This window comes from Enhydra lutris, unplaced genomic scaffold, assembly GCF_002288905.1.
Source record: "Enhydra lutris kenyoni isolate GAN:26980312 unplaced genomic scaffold, ASM228890v2 scaffoldscaffold7, whole genome shotgun sequence".
NCBI lineage: Eukaryota > Metazoa > Chordata > Mammalia > Carnivora > Mustelidae > Enhydra > Enhydra lutris.
In genome coordinates this window covers 9,660,776-9,685,951 of record NW_019154091.1, presented here as the reverse complement: position 1 = coordinate 9,685,951, position 25,176 = coordinate 9,660,776, and the positions used below count along the sequence as shown (strand labels likewise).

Sequence of the window (25,176 nt, the reverse complement as noted above, 5' to 3'; positions counted from 1 at the left end):
GAAGACGGCATTTGAGTAAGGATCTCCAGGAGGAGAGGGAATGAGCCAGGGCCTCTCTAGGGTAGAGAGTTCTAGACCTGCAGGTTGCAAAGGTCTTGAGGCAGGAGCCTGTCTGGTGCGTTTGAGGAGTAACGAGGAGGCCAGTGTGGCTAGGGCAGAGGGAGAAGGGGGAGTATTCAAGGAGGCTGGAGAAGTTACCAAGGGAGTAGGGAGAGGTAACAGATCATTAGGAACGTGTGGGCCGGGGCACCTGAGTGGCTCAGTTGTTTAAACACCTGCCTTCAGCTCAGGTCATGATCCCAGGGTCCTCAGGTTGAGTCCTGCATTGGGCTCCCTGCTCAGTGGGGAGTCTGCTTCTCCCACTACCCCTTCTCCCTGCTTGTGATCTCTGTCTCTCTCAAATAAATAAATAACATCTTGGTGGGGGGGGGGGAGTTCAAAAACAAAAAACAAAAAATGTGCGAGCCATTGTGAGGGCTTGGCTTTGAGCTTTGGGAAGCCACTAGGGAGTTTGGGGCAGGACTGCCTTGAGCCCACTCACTCAAATGATGCATTTAGTCTTCAAGAGTCACTATCCACATCCCACTTTAGAGGTAAGGAAGGTAAGGATAAGGTAAGGCTGTGTTAAACCCCTAGGGCAAAGAGGACTCAATTCTAAAATCTCCAGGTGCTGTCCAGTGCTCCTCAACTGACATATCTGGAAACTGAGGCACAGTGAATGTTCTCGATGTGCTCAAGTTCACATAGCCAACCCATCTGAGGTGGGACTTGAATTCATATATCCCACCTAGCTTGTCACCTTTTTGTATCTTGGGGGAAACGATCTGGAGGAAAAAGTGTGTCCATAAATATGGTGCCGAACTCAATGAGTCTAATGACATTCTGTCCCATTAGGTCAAACTGGGAAACTTGGAGCTCTACGTTGAGCAGGAAACAGTTCCTACCACTTGGTATTTTCTGATTGTCCTTCCTGTCTTGCTAGTGATTGTCATCTTTGGTAAGTGCCCTGTTCGATTTTGTCAGAGAAATGATTCCCTGGGGCCTCTCGTCAGACCCGCAGACTCTCAGCTTTCAGGGACTGTCTGCCTCAATTAAGTACTAATGGGTGAAAACCCAAATCACAACTTTGGGAAAGGAATCACAGGTACACGTTGAGGGCTTTCTAAGCATTCTTTAGAATGCCTCATCAGTACAAAGCTGGATTACAAAGGTGGCATCTTGGTGTGTGAGAAACATAGTCCACTTTTCTTCCCCAATTCTGTGAATCATGATGACAGATGTCCCATTTACATTATTCCTTCAGAATTCCACTGGCATTTTGGACTTTCAGGATCTGGTCATCTCCTCCTGCCTTCTCACCTCACCAAACACCACCCCCTGCTCCCACCCCAGCTCTGCTTTTCCTGGCAGAACTATCTTTTAGAAGCGTGATCTGTACCATCTATTAAAATGTCGCAAGGCTCATCCGAGCACAGCAATCTTAGGGTTGTTGCTTGCTGGCTGAATCTGGCCCACCAATCTGTTTTGTTTGGCCCACACAGCATTTTTTTAACTATGAAGTAGCTGTTAGCATTTTAAAATTAGGTGAGTCACCTATGTTGTATACCTGAGACCAATGTAACATTTGTGTCCACTGTACTTCAACTAAAAGAAAATTTAAGTTGAGTCACATTTTTAAAAATATCTCTAGAAAATTTGAAAGATCTGGCTCATTGGATATCCACTTTCCCATAGCATCAGTTTCCGGGAGCTGAATAGCAGTGGCACCGTGAGGGAGGGCATGTGGTCACTGGGGTTTTGCCACAGTCCCCACCACTCCCTGTTGTCTCCACCTGGGCCACGTGACTCACCTGCATACCAGACCCCTGTAACAATTTAGTGTGTGACCTGGTTCTGAGCTGCTTTTCATCCAAAGTCTGTTTCTCCTTGTCCATCTCAGAAATAGAACCCCTCTCCACCAACTGAGAGAGCACTTCCCATCTGTTGATTTCACACAGGTGTTGCCTTTCTAGCACTTTCTGTTAATAGTTGCTACTGTTTCCTTCCATGCACTCCTTCATTCATCCATCCCCACACCCACTTACCTTGCATCTGCCGAACACATGTGTTATTGGTAACAGTGCAAGCCTCCGGAGCTAGAGAGCATGAGGGAAGGCCCGGCCCTTTCTCCCAGTGGGTTATCAGTCCAGAGAGGATAAGATTTCTGTATGTGTTTAACTGGCCCGATGGAATGAATTCATTTGCAGAGGCCCTATTTTGGCTTGTGGATGGTCGTTTCAGGTACTGTCTTGTGGCTTCTTCTCACGTTGTCCACCCCTGTTCTGTAGCTGGAATCCAGAATTGGGCTTGATATTTTAATAAAGTCCTGGCTGGCACTGCCTTCAAGTAAGAAGATTACTTATAAATTCTAAACGCTGAGCTCTATTTTGAGAATCCGCCAGTGGCAAGCAGCTGTAGACAGCAGTCTCCCCATAAAGTCCTCTCCGCTTTGTGACTTCCTAGCAGCCTCTGATCTCTTCCTGTGCCGTGTGTGACTCAGAGCTCCTGTCCCCTCACTGTGTCGTAGATGTTGTTTGTGCTCTTTACAGTGAGGTGGGCTCACTTTGACCCATAGCTTTGGCTCCACTGGTAGTAGCAGAGCCCTTTAAATCATCCCCTTCTTGCCATGATTCTAGGCCATGATGGGTGACCAGCAGCTTGAGCAGGTGTAAAGTGTACAAGTATTTTAGCCCATCAGTCACGTCGTTAGTGAAAACACAAAGCATCCTGGCCAAGGCCTGCCGCCTTCTGAACATCCCCACTGTGGCTTCCCCAGTTGTCAGCCAACAAAAACCCACTGCTGGGTGGGTGCCGCAGCCTCACTGCCTTTCCCTGTCCTGAGCCCATGTAGCCTGAAGTGTGGCCTGAAGAACGCTGACCCCAAGTCATGCTCCTGGAGGAAGAGGTTCCGTGGTCACATAAGTTTGGAAATCACTGTGCGCCCCATCCTTTTTTGAAGATGCACGGTGCATGTTACGGTGAAGACTGTTGACTTTGTGAAATGGTCCAGTGAAGAACCGGACTGAGTTTTGCTTCCTCCAGGATCCTTCATATCTACAGGTCCTTCGATCATGCAGTTGCTATTAAAGGAGGGAAACCTTTCCAGAATAATAACGTAGTTGACCGTTGTTGAATATTCTTTTTAAAAAACAACTTCTGAATGCTTTCTGTGAGTTACTTCTTGCATTCGTCTCAACATCACAGTGAGGTGTGAGCCCTTTGACCAATAAAGCAGCCAGGCACAGAGATGCTAAGGAACTTACCCCGGGGTCACACAGCTCGTAATTGGCAGAGTGGGGATGTGAACCGAGAGTGTTCAGGGCACTGTCTCAACAGCACAGTTAGAAGCAAGACAAAGTGGGGAAGAAGCCATGTCCCAGATGCCAGAGCTCATTGTGGACTGCTCCCCATGTCAGCCGACTTGATCTACGCAAGTTTGCTTATGGAGCTCGCCATGGATCTGCGATTTCCTTCTGCAATTGTGGCTCGCCTTTATTTCTCCAGGGATGTTTAGAAACATTGAAAAAAAGAATGGAACAATATCAGCAGCCCGTGGCTGCAGGGAAAACGTGGCTTATTTCATTACTTTTCAGCCAGCTGGGATCTTTGGTTACAAGCGAGGTTATTTGATTTAGTTCTTACTTTTAAGGTGGGTGGTTTTCTGTTTCCCTGTTGCGTTTCAGCATCTTCCTCTTTAGAGTGACCCCTCACTGGGACTTTTTCCCTTTATAAATTCCACCTCTTAAATGCTGTTCTTTTCTCTCTTCCTCTGTCTCTGTCTCTCTCTCTCTCTGTAAAAGAAACGTCAAGGTTGGCTTCGTTTTCCTTTTTGTTTTTGAAGTTAACGTGTCAATCTGATGCTAGATTTCTGTCTCCTCAGCGGCCGTGGGGGTAACCAGGCACAAATCGAAGGAGCTGAGCCGCAAACAGAGCCAACAGCTGGAGCTCCTGGAGAGTGAGCTCCGGAAAGAGATACGTGATGGTAGGCTCCAAAATTTTATTTGCGGAAAAACGAGCTTTTTTTTTTTTTTTTGCTTTTTTTTAAACAATCTTCTCACCACTACCACGCCCCGCCCCGTTAAATGGAGCTGGCCAGAGTAACAAGAACTGTTTGTATAATAGAAGACATCTGAGCAGTGGGGTCTAGGCCTGGCTCTGTGTTTATTTCAGCTCTGCTCTGCAGCCAACCAAGTAATTATCTATTGTTTCTTCTTTAATGAAAACCAAGGTCATCCTCCGTGTTAGACAAAACAGCAGAAGATCTTATCCATTGTTTGTTGAGTTAAAATATTGCTCTTGGGATTCTGTTTTGCAGGCTTTGCTGAGCTGCAGATGGATAAATTGGATGTGGTTGATAGTTTTGGAACCGTTCCCTTCCTTGACTACAAACATTTTGCTCTGAGAACTTTCTTCCCCGAGGTAAAAGAGCATTGATCATATTCCTTAAGGTTGAGTCTTGAATAATAATGAAGGAGCTTGTTGCTCTCATCAAAAAACGGGTGTTTTCTTCGAAGGCAGCTATAGATAATGTGCTTGGTACGAAATAAGGGCTTCAGTTTGAGCAGAGCAGGGAGAAGGATAATTATTAATTGGATTGATTAGGGCATAAAGCAGTGATGGGTCACTGATGATTATTCTTTGTCCAGTAACAAAAACCTAGGAGGGACGGAAGTTCAGAGTGATGATTTTTGTTTTATTTTACTACCTGTTTAGAGCTGAATTTGTAGCTGGGAAGCGAGCTAGTTTATTTAAAAATCAATAAATTGTGGGCTGGCCAATTTGTTATGTTTATCTGCATGACTTCCATTGCAGCTACTAGATTTTTCACTATTACTTCTCAATTGGAAATGAAAAGTATTGTGGGCCAGGAGGGAGGGAGGGAGAATTTGAGTTGATAGCAGCCATTTTTAGCAATGTCGAGTTTTTCATGGTTCTCTCCAACATTTGTTCTCTGCTGATCAGTCCATATCATCCTCATTTTGTAGAAATAGATGCACGAAATGATTGATGAATGCATCCTGGGACCCCGAGGAGCAGTCTCCTTTAACCCTTTGGGTTTTCATCTTGCTCTGTTCTGACGCCTCCATCTTGTCTCCTATTCACTCAGCCTTCGTCCTTTACACTCCCAAGTCTTGAGCAAAGTACACTCATCTGCCCATCCTCACCTTCACATCCTGATTGCCCACCCCCCACTCCACTCACTGGTGACCACAGAGGGGCCCAAACTCTGGAACATCAACACAGACGATCATATTTCAATCTAGACTTCTGAGCAAAGCCAGGTCAAAACAGAGCTGTATCACCTTACCTGAAGCTTCTCAGCTACATTTGGCCCAAAGCCTAGGGTTCAGAAACTCAGACACATGCAGTAAGCAATTTCCAGCTTCTCTATATTTCTAGAAGCAGATACCATGATATGTGATGCTGTGTCTGGAGGTTGGGATACCTCCATAAAACATCCACCATATAAAACACCCACAAAATATATATATATATTTTGGGGGGGATGGGGGGGGCCCAGGCCTTCCTATTGTAAATCAAGAAGACTATAAATAAGACTTCAGTTTTTTGTGCTTGTAAATACACTTTTTTAAGCTTCTCCTCTCAGAGTGTCAGGCACCAAGGCTTGTATTTGCCCCCTCACCCACCCATTTCCACGGCAGAACACCACCGAGGAAGAAAGGTCAATTCCCTGAATCAGGATGACTATGTGGGACATCATGAGTCCTATTTCCCAGCTATCTGAGATCCCCATTAAGAATTTAATAGCAATAAAACAACAGCGATTTCTACCATCCACACGAGGCTTGTGTGGGCTTTTACAGTTAATGATTGCCCTTGAGTGCTGAAGAGAGTCATCTGTGGCCTGAAAAAGAAATTGTCCTATCTTCTAAATTCAGTAATCAAGAGCGAGATAAGTGATGAATGCAAAAGATGCTATTGCAAGTTGAGTGTTTTGAGGGAAAAAGAAAATCCCGGGAAGAAGGCTGTATTATTTTAGAAGAGAGATACAGTTGACCCTAGAACAACACAGATTTGAACTGCACAGGTGCACTTACACATGGATTTTTTTTTTCAATCAAATAGTGCAGTCCTATAAACATATATCCTCTTCCCTGTGATTTTCTTAGTAACATTTTCTTTTCTCTAGCTTACTCTATGGTAAGAATACAGTATATAATACAGAAAACATACAAAATGTGTATTCATCGGTAAGGCTTCCGGTCAGCAGCAGGCAATGTATTAGTAGTTAAGTTTTGGGGGAAAGTTACACGCCAATTTTCGACTACCCAGAGGGTCGGTGTTCCTCCCCCCACCCCACATTGATCAAGGGTCATCTGTAGTTGCAGGAAGCCAAACAGACTTAACTCAGGGTTCTGTGTAATCTCGAAGAGCAACTGGGAAAGCTAGGAAGACTGAAGTCAGGAGGAGTCAGTAAAGGAGAAGACCAGGAAAAATGGGCATCACTATCAGAACCCTAGCAAGATCTGAGTTAAAATGGACTTTATAATGAAAGATCTAGAGGATGGAGGAACATAGTCTGTGATGTCATAGATCAGGAGCCCCATCCTCTAGGCCTGGGGGTCAGCTGGTAGACAGAGAACTTGAGCAGTCAGCACCTACTGGACACCAGTAGACAGAACCAGAGGAAATGGTAGGTTTGCAGAGGCCGACATATGACCCATTCTGGCTCTGTGCCGGTTTTTGGCTCTCCACAGCCTTCCTTTTCATTGTATTGACTACTTTGTTTTGCTGAGAATAGGAGCAGAAATAAGGGTGAGCAGTGCATCCCATCTCCTAGAAGAGGGAAATTTAAATGAAAGGAGGAAGGCGCTTTAGAACACAGGGGGCTGTGGTGGCATTTCCCTATTTAAGGTCAGGAAAGGATCTGTTTAAACTGTCGTCCATATCAAGCTGGTTCAGCAGAAAAATGTTAGGACCTAGAAAATGCAAACCCAAGGTATGAGTTCTCTGCATATTACTAAGGGAGAGTATGACCAAAATAGTTTAAGGTCTTCTGCTTAGGCTAACAAATTTGAAACTATAAAGCAAAAATTCTCTGCAGAAGAAATTTACTTTAATGAGGTATAAAAATAGACTAAAGTTTCAAATATTACCCCCAAAAAAGGGGAAGAGAAAAACCTGAATGTTCATGTTTTTATTTTCATTCTGTTGACTCATTTTTACTCAGCATGCTTTTAAAATTTAATCCTTTAATTCCAAGAAGACTTATGATACATTAAAAAGGGAAACTCAAATTGAAAAGTTTATACCCAGAAGCAACATAGCATAGCACATAAAAATAATTGTGGAAACCAGCAGGACAATAACACTGTGATCTAGCTTGCCATAAATTAGTGATAAAAGCAATAAACTTGGCTGAGATAGAACTTACTGTGCGCGCATTCATTTTATTTTCACACCAAGTCTAGGAGATGGGAGTTAGGAGTGTCCCCACTTTGCAGATGAGCAAAGTCAGGCACAGAGAGGTTATATAACTTGTCCAAAGTCATGTGACCAGTAGGTGCTAAAACCAAGACTGAAACCCAAGTAATCTAGCTCCAGATTTCTAACTTTTAACTGCCCCGTTCACCCCATCTCCATGGCACAGTCTCTTGAGACAGTGGATACTACAAAACTAAGACTTATAGAAACTTAGGGACACAACTCAGTATTTACCCCAAGGAGGCAAACTGCTTCAGGAGTGGTCTGCACATTTGCATAATCTTCTTTACCACTTCTTTCACTTTTGAGTCTGTTCTTTGAAAGTGGGAGATGCCTTCCTCTACCAAAACTGGAAACGATGCAATGATAACGATGCTTCTTAGAGGCTTTCAGAACTCACCGGGGCTTCTTGAGAGCTGAATAATTATTTATTATGTATTAGAGGATATAAAATGAACATAAGCCTGGGGCTCTTCAGATTAGCAAACAGAGTCTCCGCTTTATTAAAATGGACTTGGGTATTGTAACAAAAATACACTATTCATTTCCTTTGGATGTTATGAATAATAAAAGTGTCTCCTTCCTCTCAGTCAGGTGGCTTCACACACATCTTCACTGAAGATATGCATGTAAGTCTATAAGTTTTCATTTTTAGCCCATGACTGCCTGACTTTCATAGTGTTCTCACCGTCATCATCATCTCTACTATTGAATTTTTGTGAGCTTTTTGGAATCATGGATTCAGTATTAAATAATTCATTGTCTTGGAAAACCCATTGTGGATCTACCTTCTAACTTTAAGTTTTTAACATTATATTATTATATTATTTTATATCCTATCATATCACATCATATCATATCATATCATATTCATTTATTTTTTCCAGAACAGAGATGCCACTGACAAGAATGAAAGTCTCACAGCTTTGGATGCCCTGATTTGTAATAAAAGTTTCCTTGTGACTGTCATCCACACCCTTGAGAAGCAGAAGAACTTTTCAGTGAAGGACAGGTATTAGTCAATTTATTTACATTTTGAAAGTCATTAAATAGAGAAAATAAAAACGTGAGCTCCTTATTTTATTTTCAGACCACAACCTGAACTTGGTGTCCACATGCCTTGAAAACATGGATTTATCTAGAGGCTGTCTAATCGGGGTCATGAAGCCATGATAGCTCCATTGTAGGTCACATGACCCCAACACAATTTCTGTTTTGAAGACACACACACACACACACACACACACACACACACACACACACTCCTCCTCTTCCCCCACAAAGAAAGCCCTCAAAAACCCCAACACCAAGAAAAAACATGAGTCCTGACTCAAAAAAGCAGAAGTATTATTTTCTGTCTTTAAAACACCTAAAAATTTGGGAAAGATATTCACTTCTTGTTTACCACTCTGGCTTAAGTTTAAGAGCACTAAACACATAAAATGTGCTTGGGTTAACACCGGTGCATGGTTTTTATGGATTAAGGACAAAGGTGGTTGACCTAAGACATTAAAAAGAACCCAGGTGCCCATAGGACAGCACCCCACTGCCCCTCAGCTTCCATGGAGATTCCCATCAGCATCAACCTAGTCATGGCTGATAGTTAACCTCATTAACCAAGGCTCTTTGTTTATGTGGTTATTTGTCATCTATATATCTGGTTTTTTTCTTCTCTCTCCATTTTATTGAGATGGAATTGGCATACAGCACTGTGTAAGTTTAAGGTGTATGACACAATGATCTTCCTTGCACCTGTTGCAAAATAATGACCATAACAAGTTCAGTCAGCAGCCATCATCTCATACAGATACAGGAAAAAGAGGAAAAAATCAACTTTTGGGATTTATTCTTAGAACTTTCAAATGATACAGCAGTGTTAACTGTAGTCACCGTGTTGTATGTTATGTCCGTAGCATCTACTTATGTTGTAGCTGGAAGTTTCTGTGTTTTGTCCACCTTCCTCCAATTCCCCCTCCATTCTCCACTTCTGATAACCCCAAATCTGATCTCTTTTTCCATGAGCTTGGTTATTTTTCTTCTTTTTTTAGATTCCACATATAAGCGAGATCATACAGTATTTGTCTTTCTCTGACATTTTCATTTAGCATAAGGCCCACAATCCATCCACAATCCATCCGTGTTGTCACAAATGACAAGATTTCATTCTCTTGTATGGCTGAACAGCATTCTGGGGTACGTGTGTGGGGGGTGTGTATACACATGTACCACACTTTCTTTATCCATTCATCTGCTAACGGACAGTGGGTTGTCTCGATGTCTTGAGTATTGTAACCGAGGCTCTGTTTTTAAATAGGTGTCTGTTTGCCTCCTTCTTGACCATTGCACTGCAAACCAAGCTGGTCTATCTGACCAGCATCCTGGAGGTGCTGACCAGGGATTTGATGGAACAGTCCAGTAACATGCAGCCGAAACTCATGCTAAGACGCACAGAGTCTGTGGTCGAGAAACTCCTCACAAACTGGATGTCCGTCTGCCTTTCCGGTTTTCTGCGGGTAAGTGTCACCTCCCGCGTCAGGGTCAGAGGTAAGACAATAGGTGGTTATTTTTAACAGATGCTGATGTCTTTGCCAGGATAAGTCCTGAGCACTCCGTGGTGTCAGCATTTAATCTCTTGTAGACACGGTCCTTCCGAGGAGCACATGGAGGGGAAAATAAAATTGTTTTTGCTGGAACTGGCCTATGGAAATGCAGTTCATTTAGATCTTTTTTTTTCCTCTTTTAAATAATCTTACTGTGGTTAAATAAAAACAACATGAAACCTATCCTCTTACTTGATTTTTAAGGGGTGCCCCACAGTGTAGGCACGACATTGTACGATCAACTTCTAGAACATACTTATCTTGCATAACTGAGATTTTATACCACTGACTTTTGAGCCCACCCTCACATCAGTAATTGACAACCAGAAACCAGAAAATGTCCTGGGTGGAGGAGATATTTCAAATATTAAGGGAACCCATTGCGTGCAGGGCCTCTGAAACATCTTGGAAATACCCATGTACCTCCTCATACTGGAAGCTGATTACGCTCAGTTCTAACTAGTCATCCCACATTATTCCATCTGTTTAGCAAGTCCCCAAAGAGCCGCCTGCCCCTCGAGTTTGCTTTGTTGGAATTACTGTCTGAATGTGGTCGGAGTCTGATCGAATCTTAAAATCATTTTGAACGCCAACTTGGCGCAGACTCCAGCGGGCAAGGACATGGCTCCTGGAGCCTACTGCCTGGTCCGCACCTGGACCCCGTCCCCCGCTAGAGGAGGCTTCTGCACCTCTCTGAGCCTTGGGTTTATAGCCTGGAGCCCTATCTTAAGACTGCTCTGAAGCCCAGATGAGAGAATGGGTGCAGTGGCTTAGCACCAAGAAAGCACTCCGTAAATGTTGACCATTACTGGTGTAAAATATTAATAGGACAAGAGGAGTATCCCGTTGAACCCGATCATCGTGATTCAGCCCCTCCGAGGCCCCTGGTACAGAAGCTTCTTATCCTTCTTTAATTTCACCAGCCATCCAGATTCCAGCAAAACTGCATAATTGTGTATTTGTAGCCAGTTCCAAAATCTAATTAAACTTTGAATAAGATACACTGCTATGCCACAGGTTTTAACAGCGCTACTTAAGTTTGGATCCAAAAGCAGCACTTTAAATAGACTGTGCTTAGTTTAATGTTTAATGCAATCTTACAAGTAGATGCACAACATTTTTTTTTTTTTTACCAACGCCATCCTCTCCCAAGGCACTACCCATTTATTAAGATTAATGAAATCTGCCTTCTTTTCTGTTTACTTGGTATAAATCATCATATGCTTTGGGGAGGTGTTGAGCAGTTATTTCTGGGACAAATATTTTCATATTTTCGCTTCCCACCATCCTCGCTTCAGCCACAACTGCATCGAAAGAGAGCGGGCAAGACCCACACCCAGTGCTGGGTCTTGGTCTTCAAAGTCAGATTCCTGCCCCACCACCAGCACCAATGAATCAGAAGCCCTTGGTGGGGGCGCCTGGGTGGCTCAGTGGGTTAAAGCCTCTGCCTTCGGCTCAGGTCATGATCCCAGGGTCCTGGGATCGAGCCCCCACATTGGGCTCTCTGCTCAGCGGGGAGCCTGCTTCCCTCTCTCTCTCTGCCTGCCTCTCTGCCTGCTTGTGATCTCTGTCTGTCAAATAAATAAATAAAATCTTAAAAAAAAAAAAAAAAAGCCCTTGGTGGGGTGGAGGGGGCAGAAACCGATGTTTGCCAAGCTCCTTGGGATAATTGCACATGCCTTGCATTTGAGAATCCTGGGGTGGTACAAAGAGCACTGGACTGGGAGTCTTGGTTAGAAACAGCAGGTTCGGGCTCTAAACTCATCTCAGCCCCAGATGGCTGTGCGTCTCTGGGAATGGCACCTTTTCTCCAGACAAATGTTTTCTATCCACAGAGTGAAGGGCCTCGTCACTGGTTTTAAATTTCTTTCTAGCCCTTTCTTGTGATCTCGCACTTGGAGACTTGCTCTTGCTGCCCTTGGGCCTACAAGGGGTAAGATGGTCCAAAATTCCGGGCCCTAAGCCCAAACGGCTCCCTCGAGCCGAGGATTCAGGGTCCTGATCCTGCAGTCTGGTTCAGGAGGATCCTGAGCACTCGAGACATGAAGGGCAGCACTCTTAACCAGGAGGAAGTGACTTTGAGCCGCCCAGTGGTGCTTTCAATTTCGGTGGAAAAATTCCCTCTGGCGCAGGGTGGTCTGACTTCCCACAACCGGTGCCTGAGGGGATGTGGGACTCCGACAGCCTTGGTCCCTGTGCCCTGTCCCCACAGACATCTGCCTGGATGCCCCTAGCAGGTGACCCCCAGGTGCCCGCCTCCTCTGAGCTTCCAGGGCTCTGCGAGTGCTGTGGTAATGCCAGCTGCCGTTTGTTGAATGTGCCAGACGTCATGCTAGGAGTTTTGCTTACTTTTTCGCACTGAAGCCTCTCATTTAATCCTGTGAGGGAAGGATGGTTGTGGCCACTTTGCACGGGGCGGGGGGGGGGGATTTGGAGCACGCGGAATAGAGGTGACTTTCCCCAGATCCCACAGCTGGAGAGGGACGGCACCAGGGTTTGAGAGCGTTTAGCTACCACTTCCCTAGGGAGGTGGGTACCTTCTTAGAGGCTTAGGGAGGATTTAGGGCTGGAAGGAGATCACAGGTGTGAAAGTCTCCGGCTCAGCCAGGTCCGGAGTCTGGTCTCACAAAGGAAAGGAAGGTGAAGGGGGTCGAGCTTCGTTCCCATCCAGATGGGGTGGGGCGGGTGGGGCTCGGCCAGGTGCGCTTGGCTACAGTGGGCCACCTGAGCAGCTGTGTGTTCCCTGCTCTGATAAGACACCTAAGGCCCCAGCAGGTAGGACTAACTGAGGACTAGTGTTTAATAGTGACAAAAAACCTCATGGTTTTCAAAGCCCTCTGGGAAGGTGTTCAAACCACAGAAGCTCGGGCCTCTTTTCTGACATTCTGGGTCTGGGGGTCTAATGTAGGGCCCAGGCATCTGAATTTTTTATGAGAGCCCCCGGGTAGTTCTGCTAATGATTACCCAGGGTTGGAACCATGAGTAGGGTAACAGTATAAGACCAAATATCACTTCTCTCAGGCTGGTGGCTTTCTGGAGAATTCTGGGGAACTCCTGACTGCAGAGACTCCGAGTCTGTAGCTACCCCTCCACACAGGCCCATAGAGCCCACCTGGTCCCCAGCTGCACCCTCGGTGGCCGAACTGGCCCACGAGGCTCACAAGGACACCCACCCCTGTCTCTGATGTGTGCTGGAGGAAAAAGGAGAAGTAGAAGTTCTAGGTTTGCAGTCAGGACATTACCCCAGAGGGCAGAGGGAAAGAGAAGAGAGCAATGTGGTTGTGAACCACTAAATAAAGGAAGTGTCCCGTAAGAACTGAAATGTCAGGTGCTAGTCCCAACCCTCTCCCCATCTGGGAAATTTTCGAACATTCCACCTCTGTCCTACACTAAGGAAGAGACTCAAGGATATGTCAGCAGGGAAGAGAAAAGGGATAAAAATCCCACGTCAGCTGTGGGATCTGGGGAAAATCACATCTATTCCGTGTGCCCCAACACACCCCTGTGCAAAATGGTCATAACAGTACTCCCCTCACAGGATTAAGTGAGAAGATTCAGTGAGGAAAGATCACGGGAAAAGTGATGGGAAGCCAGTGGGGAATGGGGTGGCAGAAGGGGGTTGAAGGAAGCCCTGGAACTGGGGAGGACATGTGTCCTTGTAGGGACGCAGGGTGGGATGCCAGGAGTCTTGCAAGAGGTCTCCATTGACTTGTTCAAGGCAGAGCAGGGGAGAGAGCTGACGGAGCCCTCCTTTGAAAGCCAGACGGCGAAGCTTGACTGGAAACAGTGCTTCGAGCCTCAGTCGTCTGGCTGCCTTCTTCATCACTAAGGGTTTGACTGCCAGGTTCTGGCCTGAGCTCTTCCTCTTCCATGTGCTTGGTTAATGCCCGCTGATGGCAGACACTGATTATTTGGTGAGCGTGCTACTGCCGATGGAGGGCTGCATGCTCTGGGAGGTGTCCGTGGAAGCAGAACACACAAGCCTCCCGCATGAGCTGCTCAGAGTGTGAGCAAGCGAGGGCGGCTATAAGGTCAGAGGCATCTCAGTCAGCATAAGAGGGCAAGCCCTGGTCGAGGAGTAAGTGCCCACAGCAGATGTTTGCAGACAGATGCCATCGGGATGAGCCAAACCCCAGGGAAAGCCTTCGAGCCATGGACTTGGCTCTGGTCCAGGAAGGGAGTTCAAGAGCATTAGTAGCCACCTACCAGCCAAGGTGCTCAGGGGTGTCTGTGCACCCACAGCTCTGCAAACCACAGCGAGCTGTCCGGGATGGCCGCAAGTTGTGATAACTAAAGGCCGCTTCCTTCACTAGAACCTCTTACCACCAAAAAGCCTCCTCCCTGGCCAATGTACAAAATGTTCTGACATTTATTCTGGTTACCGAGGCTAATTGTTGTGTATTTTTCTTTAAATGCCATTTATTTTTGGTTTGCTCAAAAAGGCAATTAAATAGGGATGTAAGCAAAGGTTAACTCTCCGCCTCTACTCCAGGCATTAGCCCGCTGATGAGCATCAGTCTGACATCCAGAAGCTTCAACATCAAAGAAGCACCTGCTGAAGACTTGGTGTTGCTCTTGACTGGGACTCTGTGCGTGTGTGTGCATGTGCGTGTCTGGGCGCGCGTGCAGCGGGGCGAGGACGCGTCGCCTGAGTTTTGCGCCCAATCCTGAGTGGAGCGATGTGTGTTTTCTTGGGAGTCTCATGTTGACTGTTAGAAAACACTGCCTCCTGTCTCCTGTCGCACTGCCATAAACTGAAACTTTAACTCTTTGGAAAGTACAGTGGATTCCGCAGACCGCTGACTGTCACTCTTGTGTCTCTTCCAAGGAGACGGTTGGAGAGCCATTCTATTTGCTGGTGACGACTTTGAACCAGAAAATAAACAAGGGTCCTGTGGATGTGATCACCTGCAAAGCCCTGTACACCCTGAACGAGGACTGGCTGCTGTGGCAGGTTCCGGAATTCAGTACCGTGGTATGTTGGCTGGGACGCCTTCCACCCCCGTCCTGGAACGGAGCCGGGCTGGGAGCTCGGTGTCGGGGTGATGGGGTTTTAACGGCAGTCACTTAAAACAAAACGACATCATTCCTACTGCAGGAGGCCTCAGACGATGAGTTAATTAAAAACAGTAGTTGATAAAATATTAACACGTGTTCACATAATAGATTTTAATTACTTGGATGGGGGGAGAATTGTAATGATGCCTGGGGTACTCATCAATTTCCAAAGATTTTAATATCAGAAAAGCTTATAGCTTTCAGCATCGTCAAAGGAAATGCAAAGTACTCCCTATTCAGCGCTTATAATTGCAATCAGAATTTCTCAAACGGCTCTGCTCTGGAAGACAATGTGTGAAGATATATTTCAACCAAATTGAGGCCGTCTTATTTTAGAACGATAACACAAGACATATTCCACTGTGTTCCCCGTGCAACATGACACCCTTACTTTATTTTCATGGATTAGTTACAAATGTTTGGTGCCACGCACTTAATGTTCTGTGATCTCATAAATATTTTTAGAGGAACGCTGTAAATCACTACAGGAAGATGCTTGCCTGGCTGCCGGAGGGTTTCACCCATTCGAGAACTTTTCACCCATCCCCATCCCACCCCCAGCCTCTTCCCTTCCTAAAGGAAGAGAGAGCAATTTCTTGCATATTCACGATTTGTAAAGACAGGGCCAAGTGTGACAAGTATCTCCAAAATTACTTAGGCATTTTCTGTTTGTAGAGACTGGGGAAAGAGATCGTTGTCATTTGGTTTAGTCTTTAGCTTTATGGAGACTCGGGGCTTTTTCACAATCTCATTAGTGGAGGAGGAGGGAAGAAAGACAGTGAGGTTTTGGTATTACTCAGTAAGGGAGCTGAGTCTCCTGTGGCTTTGCTCTAGACGGTGAGACCTGTGGAATCATCCTGGAAGAATTCACTCCCTAATTGGGAAAGGCACCATGTCACTGTGGGCCGTGTTATGGTTATGCTCTCTGGTGGGACGATAGACCACAGATCAGCTGTTTCCAGTTCTAAGTCCCTGCCAGACGTAGTTTACCCTCCACTGAAGATGGTACCACGCTGAACTGCCATCCACAAGACGGGAGCCTGAGTAGAGAGTTAACATTTCTCAATGTTCTGATTTTTGTTTATGTAACTGTCCGTGGCCAAGAGGCGGTGAGGAGCCGTGGTTGTGAACCACATGCAACGGAGGGCACAGACTCCGGCCAGACATGTTTGTGATCTGCCTCTGCCCATCTTCGTGGTGTGGGGCAAGTTTCCAAACCTCCTGGTGCCTCAGTCTCCTCACCCGTAAAATGGGAAGGATGATCATAGTGCCAGTTTCATGGGGCCATCGCAGGGGTTAAGAACTTTGAATGTGGGGTGCCTGGGTGGCTTTGTTGGTAAAGCACCTGCTTTGGCTCAGGTCGTGATCCCTGGGTCCTGGGATCAAGTCCCTCGTCTCTCCCTGCTCAGGGGGAGTCTGCTTCTCCCTCTCCTTCTGCTGCTCCCCCTGCTTGTTCTCTCTCTCTCTCTGGCTCACTCTTTCTCAAATAAATACAGTCTTCAAAAAAAAAAAAAAAGAACATTGACTGCCATGGCTTTCCGTGTAAAGCTTTACTAAATAATTCACATCTCCTTGTTCCGGCTCAGGTCATGATCTCAGGGTCGTGAGATTGAGCCCTGCGTCGGGCTCCATGCTGGGCGTGGAACTTTCTTGGGATTTTTTTCTCTCTCTCTGCCTCTTCCCCTCCGCCTGCTCTCATACATGCATATGCTCTCTCTCACTCTCTCTTTTTCTATCTCTAAAATACATAAATAAATCTTTAAAAAAGAAAAGAGAGATGCCGATCCAGACAGACCAATGTCTGGGCCTTTCCTCAGGACTGTGAAATCAGAGCTGCTGGGGAAGAAGCCCAGGCGGAGACAGACGCAGGCATGACCAAGGCACAGCCTTCTTGAACAGGGCCCCTGGCTGTCTTGGAGAACAAAAGACAAATTTTGCCTCAGGACCTGTTGACATCCTTCTTGACCTAGGACTGGGAATGCAGGTCCCACCCCCAAAGATGTGTATGCTTTTCCTCTGAAACATTTTGGAAGCCCCATAGATTCCCAAAGAGAAATATTTGCAAGTGTATGTAGGTTGGGGGGATCCAGCAGTAATTTCCTTTCATGAAAACGTAAACCTGTGAACCCCGACAGGAAGCAAAGGGAAGGAGAGGACCAGACTGGAAGAACTCAAATGCCTGAAGCAACTTCTGAGGTTTGAGTCCTCTTTAATGCTTGACATGGCAACACTTTTTCTGCCTTTCATTTTGAAACATTACTTATTTCACAGTCAATTAAGACCATGTGTTTCGGATTTGTTAACTCCCAACTCCCCACCAAAATGTTTCTTGATGTTGAAGGGATTCCTGTCGACTCTTGGAATCTTTTTTCCTTTATAGTCCCTGGGGAAAAGGCTAATGGGAAATTAGGATTTTAGAAATCCAGATAAATCTTCCTTTACAAATTCAGATTTGCCAGTAGACAGAGACTAGAAAAGGGGTGGGCCACTGGTTTCTAGGGTCCTCGCTTTAAAAATGATTTTTAATGCTTTATTGTACCTGTCCCAGCCTGTTTCATGGTAGATGGTTACCTTAGAAACTCCAGAGGAGGCACTGATCTGGGCAATGCTGGCATGACAAAATGTTAGCAGAAGGTCAATATAAAAAATTTAAGGTTTTTCATTTCCTTTCAGGCAAGTTCCCCCAGTCTTAAACATCATATTATAATTTTCTCCTTCCTCCTCACTCCTCCCTCCTCCCCCTTTCCTCTCCCTCCCTCCTCCTCTCCTCTCCCTCCTACCCCTATTTCCTCCTCCCCCCTCCCCCTTCCTTCTACCTCCCCTATTCTCCTCCCTCCTCCTTCTTCCTCCTCCCCCTCTCCTCCCTCTTGCTCTCTTACCTCCAAGCCAATCCCCTACCCCAGTCATGTATGCACAGTGGTTTGCAATCTTGATTTTCTTAAATTTGCCTGAGGTGGTTTATGTAATTGAAAACTAAGGTATGCCGAACAAACTCAATTCTCTCTCTCTCTCTCTCTCTCTCTCTCTCTCTCTCTGTGTGTGTGTGTGTGTGTGTGTGTGTGTGTGTGTGTGTGTGTAAATTCTTTCAAGGAAAGAAAAGTCAGAGAAAAAAATCGAGAGCCGCCACATAAGCAACTTGAAATGACAGAGCTTGGTGCCATGACAGGGACACATCTAAAAGAGGCCCCAAACTCCTGTGTGGCTCAGTGCTCAGAAACACAGCACCTCACACAGCAACCTGAAAGTTAGGTTTCACACCTCTAAGATTAGGATGTGTTCTCCCTGAGGTGTGGGGTGTTTTCTAGAACATGGAGACATTCTGCCAATTTCTTATACATGAAATCATTATACTCACAAATAGGCTCAGAGAAGTAATCCTTCATTCGGTGGGTTCTGGGAGGAGAATTCCTCTCTTTCCTCAAATCTGAGCAAAGCCCCCGTAGAGTCACACTTGCTCTAGCGCGGCAAGAATCACCCTCCTCCCTCCACACCCTGCAGGCTGCTGCCGCCCCGCAGGCTCATCCCCCACTGTTGGAATGATGGAATGCCCGGGGAGGGTCTGCACATGCGCGGGGACTCTGCCTTCCTCCACCAGCGGGGAATTCAGATAGGACGGCTGGGAGAGGAGTAAGGCTTATTACCCTGTGGTTCTTCTCCCTTTGCAACATTCTAGGCAATGTTTGATTTCATGGCTGGCGACTCTGGGGCCCGCCTCCGTGCGCACGTGTCCTGTGCTGCAAGGAGGATCTCCGAGCAGAGCGCCTGAAACTTTGGGAGCCAGGGAAGGCGCGAGGACTTCAGTTCTAGGAAAGCACACCACCCGGAAGAAGGGACATGGGCTTCACTTTCAAGAGGAGATGAAAAAACCCAATACCAATAACTCGCAGCAAGTGTGCTGAATTAGCAAGAGAAGGTTGACTTGTAATCAAAGTTAAGCGAGAAATGGTTTTTTGAACTCTTAAACCCAGGAAATGAGCCTGCCAATCTGCTGTATCTGAGCGATAGCATCTTGGCACCCTGGGGAACAGTGTTCTGACAAACACATTATTGCCCTCGTTCTCATATCTATGTGAAAGTCTTTAAGATTATTAGAAATTCTTAGAAAAAGTGCAGATACACGCCTGTAGAATTCTTCCCGCCTCCACTACGGTCCGTTGACGGTTCATGCCAGCCTGCCCCCCTGGGTCTTTTTGCACTCAGTCGTTACATTTCGGGGACAGTCATGTTTAATAAACTATTTCCTCTGTAACAGAGCCCTCGCTGTCTCTCGTGAGAGTTCCACGTCTCCATGCTTGCTCTAACACAGCAGCTCTCCCCACTACTCCCCAGCTCCTTCTGTTCCATTTACTTTGTCCCTTTCAGAAGATCCATTATCCCCATAATTAAACAACCCACTGTCCTGATTAAGTCATTCTCTGTTACTTCAATTACATCCCATTGTTCATTAAATCCTGATGTTTGTACTTCAGCAGTCTTGTTTTTAATACTCCTAGCATTTGTGGAGAAACAGTGAAGTTAATTAACAATTCTTGGGCGTTTTTTTTTTCCTTTTTCTCTCTACCATAGTACAAATCATTTCCATTATGACTTGCAATAATACTGAAACCATTACTAACTTCGTAGTTACTGTTCTGAGCTTCCTGATCAAAGAAGTGAAACCATTTTTTTATAATCATTTTAGGTAAGTCATTCCCTAGTCGATGGCAAGCAGTGGAAAATGAAAAATTAACATTAAATGAGTGCTTGAAATGACTTTCCTCTTCATACCCTTTCTTCTCATACCCATAATCTTGGGATTAGGAAATAATTTAGTTACCTAAATATGAAAGTATTTAATTTTCTTCTTTATAGCTCAAATGTGACTTTATTACTTCATTGTTAAGGATCCTTATTTATACTTCTACTCCTCAGAGAATGGTAACTTTTATAGCACATCATGGTGGAGATGAAAGGCATTTTTTTCCATATGTTTTTTCTGACACTGTCAAAGTCAGCATTTCATTTGAAGTCTCCATTTTCTAGAGCAGGGATCAGCAAACAAGAGCCTGTGGGCCAAATGTGGCCCTGCTGTCTGTTGTTATAAATAAAGTTTTATTGAAACACAGCCATGCACATTCATTTACTGTCATCTATGGCTATTTCCCTGCTACAGTTGAAAAGTCAACTAGTGGTAACAGAGACTGTACAGACTGCAGAGTCTTAAATATTTACTATCTGGCCTTTTACAGAAAGTTTGCCAGCTCTTATTCTAGAGCCTTACATAAAAGAGAAAAAGAACTAGAATCTGCCCTCCCACTAAACCCTAAAACCCCGAAAGCCTTGATCTCTTTCCTCTTTTTCTGGGGACACATCAGTGGAAATGTCTCACCACTCTCCATCAATCTGAAACTCATGGGAGTGCTTTGCCAAAAACCAAACTGTGACATATTCATATTAAGCCTAAAGTACAGAAACCAGTCATTCTGGGCTTAAGTAAGACAGATTCTTGCTTGATTCTATCATGAACAAATGCTAGCAAATATAGAAATTCTCTGACAGAAACTCACATTTGAGGAAATTCTCTTCATTAACTTATTTTTTTTCTTCAAGGTGGCAAAGGCCTTCCTTCCTCATTATTAGGCCGGAGGGGAAAACTCCTTGATCCAGAAAGCTCTGGGCTGTGTTGGGGGGAAAGGGAAAGGAGGGGAGCAGGGATGTAGGGCAGCCAAGAGCAGCATTAGAGGGGGTATGTGGTAGCCGTCCCAGGGCTGCCTACTCCGGCTTAAGGAAAACCTCAGCTCAGAAGCTTCTGGGACTTGCACTTGTAACTCTGGGCTCAGGCTACTTCTACTGAACCTCTGGAAGCATGTTCTTTCTCACCCCAAACCCCTCTAAATCCAGTTGGTATAAGAACCAGATCTCTCTCTCTTTCTCTCTCTCTCTCTTTTTTTTTAAAAGATTTTATTTATTTATTTGACAGAGAGCAAGAGAGCACAAGCGGGGGTGGGGGGGGCAACAGGCGCAGAGAGGCAGAGGGAGGGGGGAAGCAGGCTCCCGGCTCAGCAGAGCTTGATCCCAGGACCCTGGGATCATGACCCCTGAGCCAAGGGAGACACTTCACTGACTAAGCCACCCAGGTACCCCCAGACTTTTCTCTTGACCTTCATTTGGCTCTCAAATAAAATTAGAAAAAAATATATTTTATAGGTTTTATTTAATGAAAGCAATTATTGACCTAAGACCTCTTGTGATAAAGTGGCTGGCTTGTAATAAATTTTTTTTTTAAATTACTTTCTAGGTATTATAAGGCATTACAGAAAGGATGCAGCAACAGTCCTGCCCTTTCGAGCCAAGCCTGTGGTTGAGGAATTAATAAGGTAGCTGGGTCAGCCTCTCCCCACCGAAGTGTGCAAGAAGTAGGAGGAAATGCCTCTTCCCCTGCCTTTGATTCATCCCACCAGCTCCCCACCCAGCCTTATTTTTTCTATTTCTATTTCTGTTTTTTTTTCTCCTTGTTACCTTAACCCACCAAGTTGTGTGAAGAAATGGTGGGCAGAGCTGCTAGTGAACCCCGAATGTTCTTGTCCGTCTAGCTGCTGCATAGCTTAGTGCTGAGAGGCGGGGGTTTAGAGTCTGACTGTGTTGGGTGTGAAGCGGAGCTCAACCACTTTAATGACGGGCTGTTAGTGACTTTGGGCAAGTCACCAAACCTCTCTAAACCTGTTTCTTCCACTATAAACAGGTGATCAGAAAACCTAAACTTGTAGGCTTATTATGAGGTTAGAAACTAATTTATGTGAGATGGCCGGCCATCACACCTCAGAGGAGTTCTCATCATTTATTTATGATAGTTTTTCTTGTCTGAGCAGTTTTTGTTGTCTGCTGTAAGGTCTGCTAAGCACAATGTCCTCTCACCCTTCTTCCTGGTCACTGATTTATTGGCGATGGGTGATACAGGGAGTTGATCAGCTGAATCCACTGTCATTAAAACCTCATGTTACTGTTAGAAACGTTACCCGTAATCTGTGTTTACAGTCTGCGGCACACAACATCCCACCGGACAGGTGTGAACAGGAGACCACAGTGATGAATCTGAACAATGACCTACCTACATGGGCTGGTTTGTGACCCACTTACAGAAGAACCAGGTCCTTCCCATTTGGTCCTTTTCTGGGTTCTGGGCCATGCGTCTTCCAAATACCCTTCTCTGGTCCTCAGGCCACCTCACGGTCTTAAGTGCTCGCTCACCCCCCACACAGCCTTCTTCCACATTCCAGACAGCAGGACATAAGTAGGGCTGTAGAAAAGGGGACAGATGGTCACCAGCTGTCTTGTAAGGAAGCTTCCCAGAGGCCACCACAGGACACATCCTCTTAATCCCATTGGCCAGCGTGCAGTCACATGGCCATGCCCAGCTGCAGTAGAGGCTGGGAAAGATCCTCTTTCCTCTGGCTGAGTGTGAGCTCCAGAAAAATGTCTGTGGGTGGTACTCACACCAGCCCACAGGGTCCTCCAGACTGAGTGCTTTCCACGGGGTTCCAGGCCAAGCCAAGCCAGGGAGGCCGAGCCTCCTCTTTGAGGCTGTCTGCATCTAGCCTGCCTTCTCTGAGAGCATTTATCGAGAACCCAGGCCCACCTGGACTGCCACTGGACGTTTATCACCTTGACTGGCCTTTGGGGTTTGCAGTTAAGAGGGTGGACATAGCCTAGTGATGGTCAGCAGCTCTGTGACCTTGGACACATTTCTGAGCCTCTTTCTGTCCGTTTCTTCACCTGTCAAGTGAGGCTAATGATAGTGTCCACTTCACCGAGCAATTCTTCAATGCACAGAGCAGGAGTAAATGAATTAGCACAGCGTGTGGGACAACTCCTAGTAATGGTTAAGTGCTCAGCATGCTGTATGTGAGCGCTGTGATTATTAGAAACCTAAAACAGTGTTTTTTTCAGCTTTTGTTTCCATAAATAATAATGGAAACGCTCAGATGGCAGATGGTGATTTTGAAAGGGCAAGCACGGTTCTTCAAGTCCTCCACCCTCTGCTCTACTCAAAGGAAATGGGGTTTGTTGGTTTTTTTTTGACCTAGTAGCCCGAATAGAGGATTGAAGCTTGCTATTCACCAGTCTAGCTAGAACTGAAGCCAGGTGTGTCATGGTCCAGAGGCCTCCTTGTGTACTGCTGCTTGTGCAGTTCCTTTCCAGACCCAATTCAAATGTTTCTTCTTCCATGCAGTCTTCCCTGATTTCTCTCCCTTTGAAAAACCTCCTCTAAGCTAGAGGTAATTCTCTCTGAACCCCTTAAGCACTCTACCTATACCTAGTATTTTCTACCCGGTATTAGAATTCTTTGTATACATTCCACAGTTTTTCTGTCAGTCTTCAAATACTTCCCAGTCAGGATCACTGCTAGGTTTCTATTTTGTATATTCTGCAATGCCTTGTTCACAATAGGTGAGCCAAGTAGCTGGGTGTTAGTGAGTGAATTTAGCTACCTCAGCATCAACAGTGAGCTCTGTCAGTTTGGGTACATTCAGCTGTAAGTAAGAGAAAAACCAGAATAATGGGAATTGCATTCCAGTGCAGAAAGTTAGGAGGTGAGCAGCCCAAGGCTGGTCCATCCGCTCATGTGGGTCACCATTTTTTTTTCTTTTTCTTTCTTGTTTTTTCTTTTTCCTTTTTTAAGAAACATCTTTTTTTTTTTTCCAGTGTTCCAAGATTTATTGTTTATGCACCATACCCAGTGTTCCATGCAATATGTGCCCTCCTTAGTACCCACCACCAGGTCACCCAAACCCCCACTCCCCTCCTCTTAAAAACCCTCAGTTTGTTTCTCAGAGTCCACAGTCTCTCATGTTTCATCTCCCCCTCTGATTTCCCCCAGTTCACTTTTCCTTTCCTTCTCCCAATGTCCTCCATGTTATTCCTTATGCTCCACAAGTAAATGAAACCATATAATTGACTTTCTCTCCTTGATTTATTTCACTCAGCATAATCTCCTCCAGTCCTGTCCACGTTGGTACAGAAGTTGGGTATTCATCCTTTCTGATAGAGACATAATACTCCATTGTATATATGGACCACATCTTCTTTATCCATTCATCTGTTGAAGGGCATCTTGGCTCTTCCCACAGTTTGGCAACTGTGGACATTACTGCTATGAACACTGGGGTACAGATGGCCCTTCTTTTCACTACATCTGTATCTTTGGGGTAAACACCCAGTAGTGTAATTGCAGGGTCATAGGGTAACTCAATTTTTAATTTTTTAAGGAATCTCCACCCTATTTTCCAAAGTGGCTGCACCAACAGTGTAAGAGGGTTCCCCTTTCTCCACATCCTCTCCAACACTTGTTGTTTACTGTCTGGTTGATTTTGGCCATTCTAACTGGTATAAGGTGGTATCTCAATGTAGTTTTGATTTGAATCTCCCTGATGGCTAGTGATGATGAACACTTTTTCCTGTGTCTGTTTAGCCATTTGTATGTCTTCTTCGGAGAATTGTCTGTTCATGTCTTCTGCCCATTTTTTGACATTATTATCTGTTTTTTGGGTGTTGAGTTTGAGGAGTTCTTTATAGATCTTGGATATCAGCCCTTTGTAGTGTCATTTCTCATATCTTCTCCCATTCTGTTGGTTGCCTCTTTGTTTTGTTGACTATTTCCTTTGCTGTACAGAAGCTTTTTATCTTGATAAAGTCCCAAAAATTCATTTTGCTTTTGTTTCCTTTGCCTTTGGAGACGTGTTGTGAAAGACGTTGCTGTGGCCAATGTCAAAGAGGTTACTGCTTATGTTCACCTCTAAGATTTTGATAGATTCCTGCCTCACGTTGAGATCTTTCATCAATTTTGAGTTTAGCTTTGTGTACGATGTGAGAGAATGGTCAAGTTTCATTCTTCTCTACATAGTTGTCCAGTTTTCCCAGCACTGTTTATTGAAGAGACTGTCTTTCTTCCATTGGATATTTTTTCCTGCTTTGTCAAAGATTATTTAACCATAGAGTTGAGGGTCCATATCTGGACTTTCTACTCTGTTCCACTGGTCTGTGTGTCTGTTTTTGT

General features: G+C 45.3%; 1 protein-coding gene across 1 annotated transcript in view; it reads left to right on the top strand.

Moving 5' to 3' along the window:
- The window catches only part of LOC111142060 (plexin C1), a 143,467-nt gene that overhangs the window by 87,959 nt on the left and 30,332 nt on the right, over nt 1-25,176 (top strand). Inside the window, exons 15-21 of the mRNA XM_022495004.1 lie at nt 895-997; nt 3,920-4,021; nt 4,355-4,458; nt 8,076-8,114; nt 8,373-8,497; nt 9,800-9,998; nt 14,914-15,060. Coding sequence (XP_022350712.1) covers nt 895-997; nt 3,920-4,021; nt 4,355-4,458; nt 8,076-8,114; nt 8,373-8,497; nt 9,800-9,998; nt 14,914-15,060 — 819 coding nt within the window. The remainder of the gene's footprint in view (nt 1-894; nt 998-3,919; nt 4,022-4,354; nt 4,459-8,075; nt 8,115-8,372; nt 8,498-9,799; nt 9,999-14,913; nt 15,061-25,176) is intronic.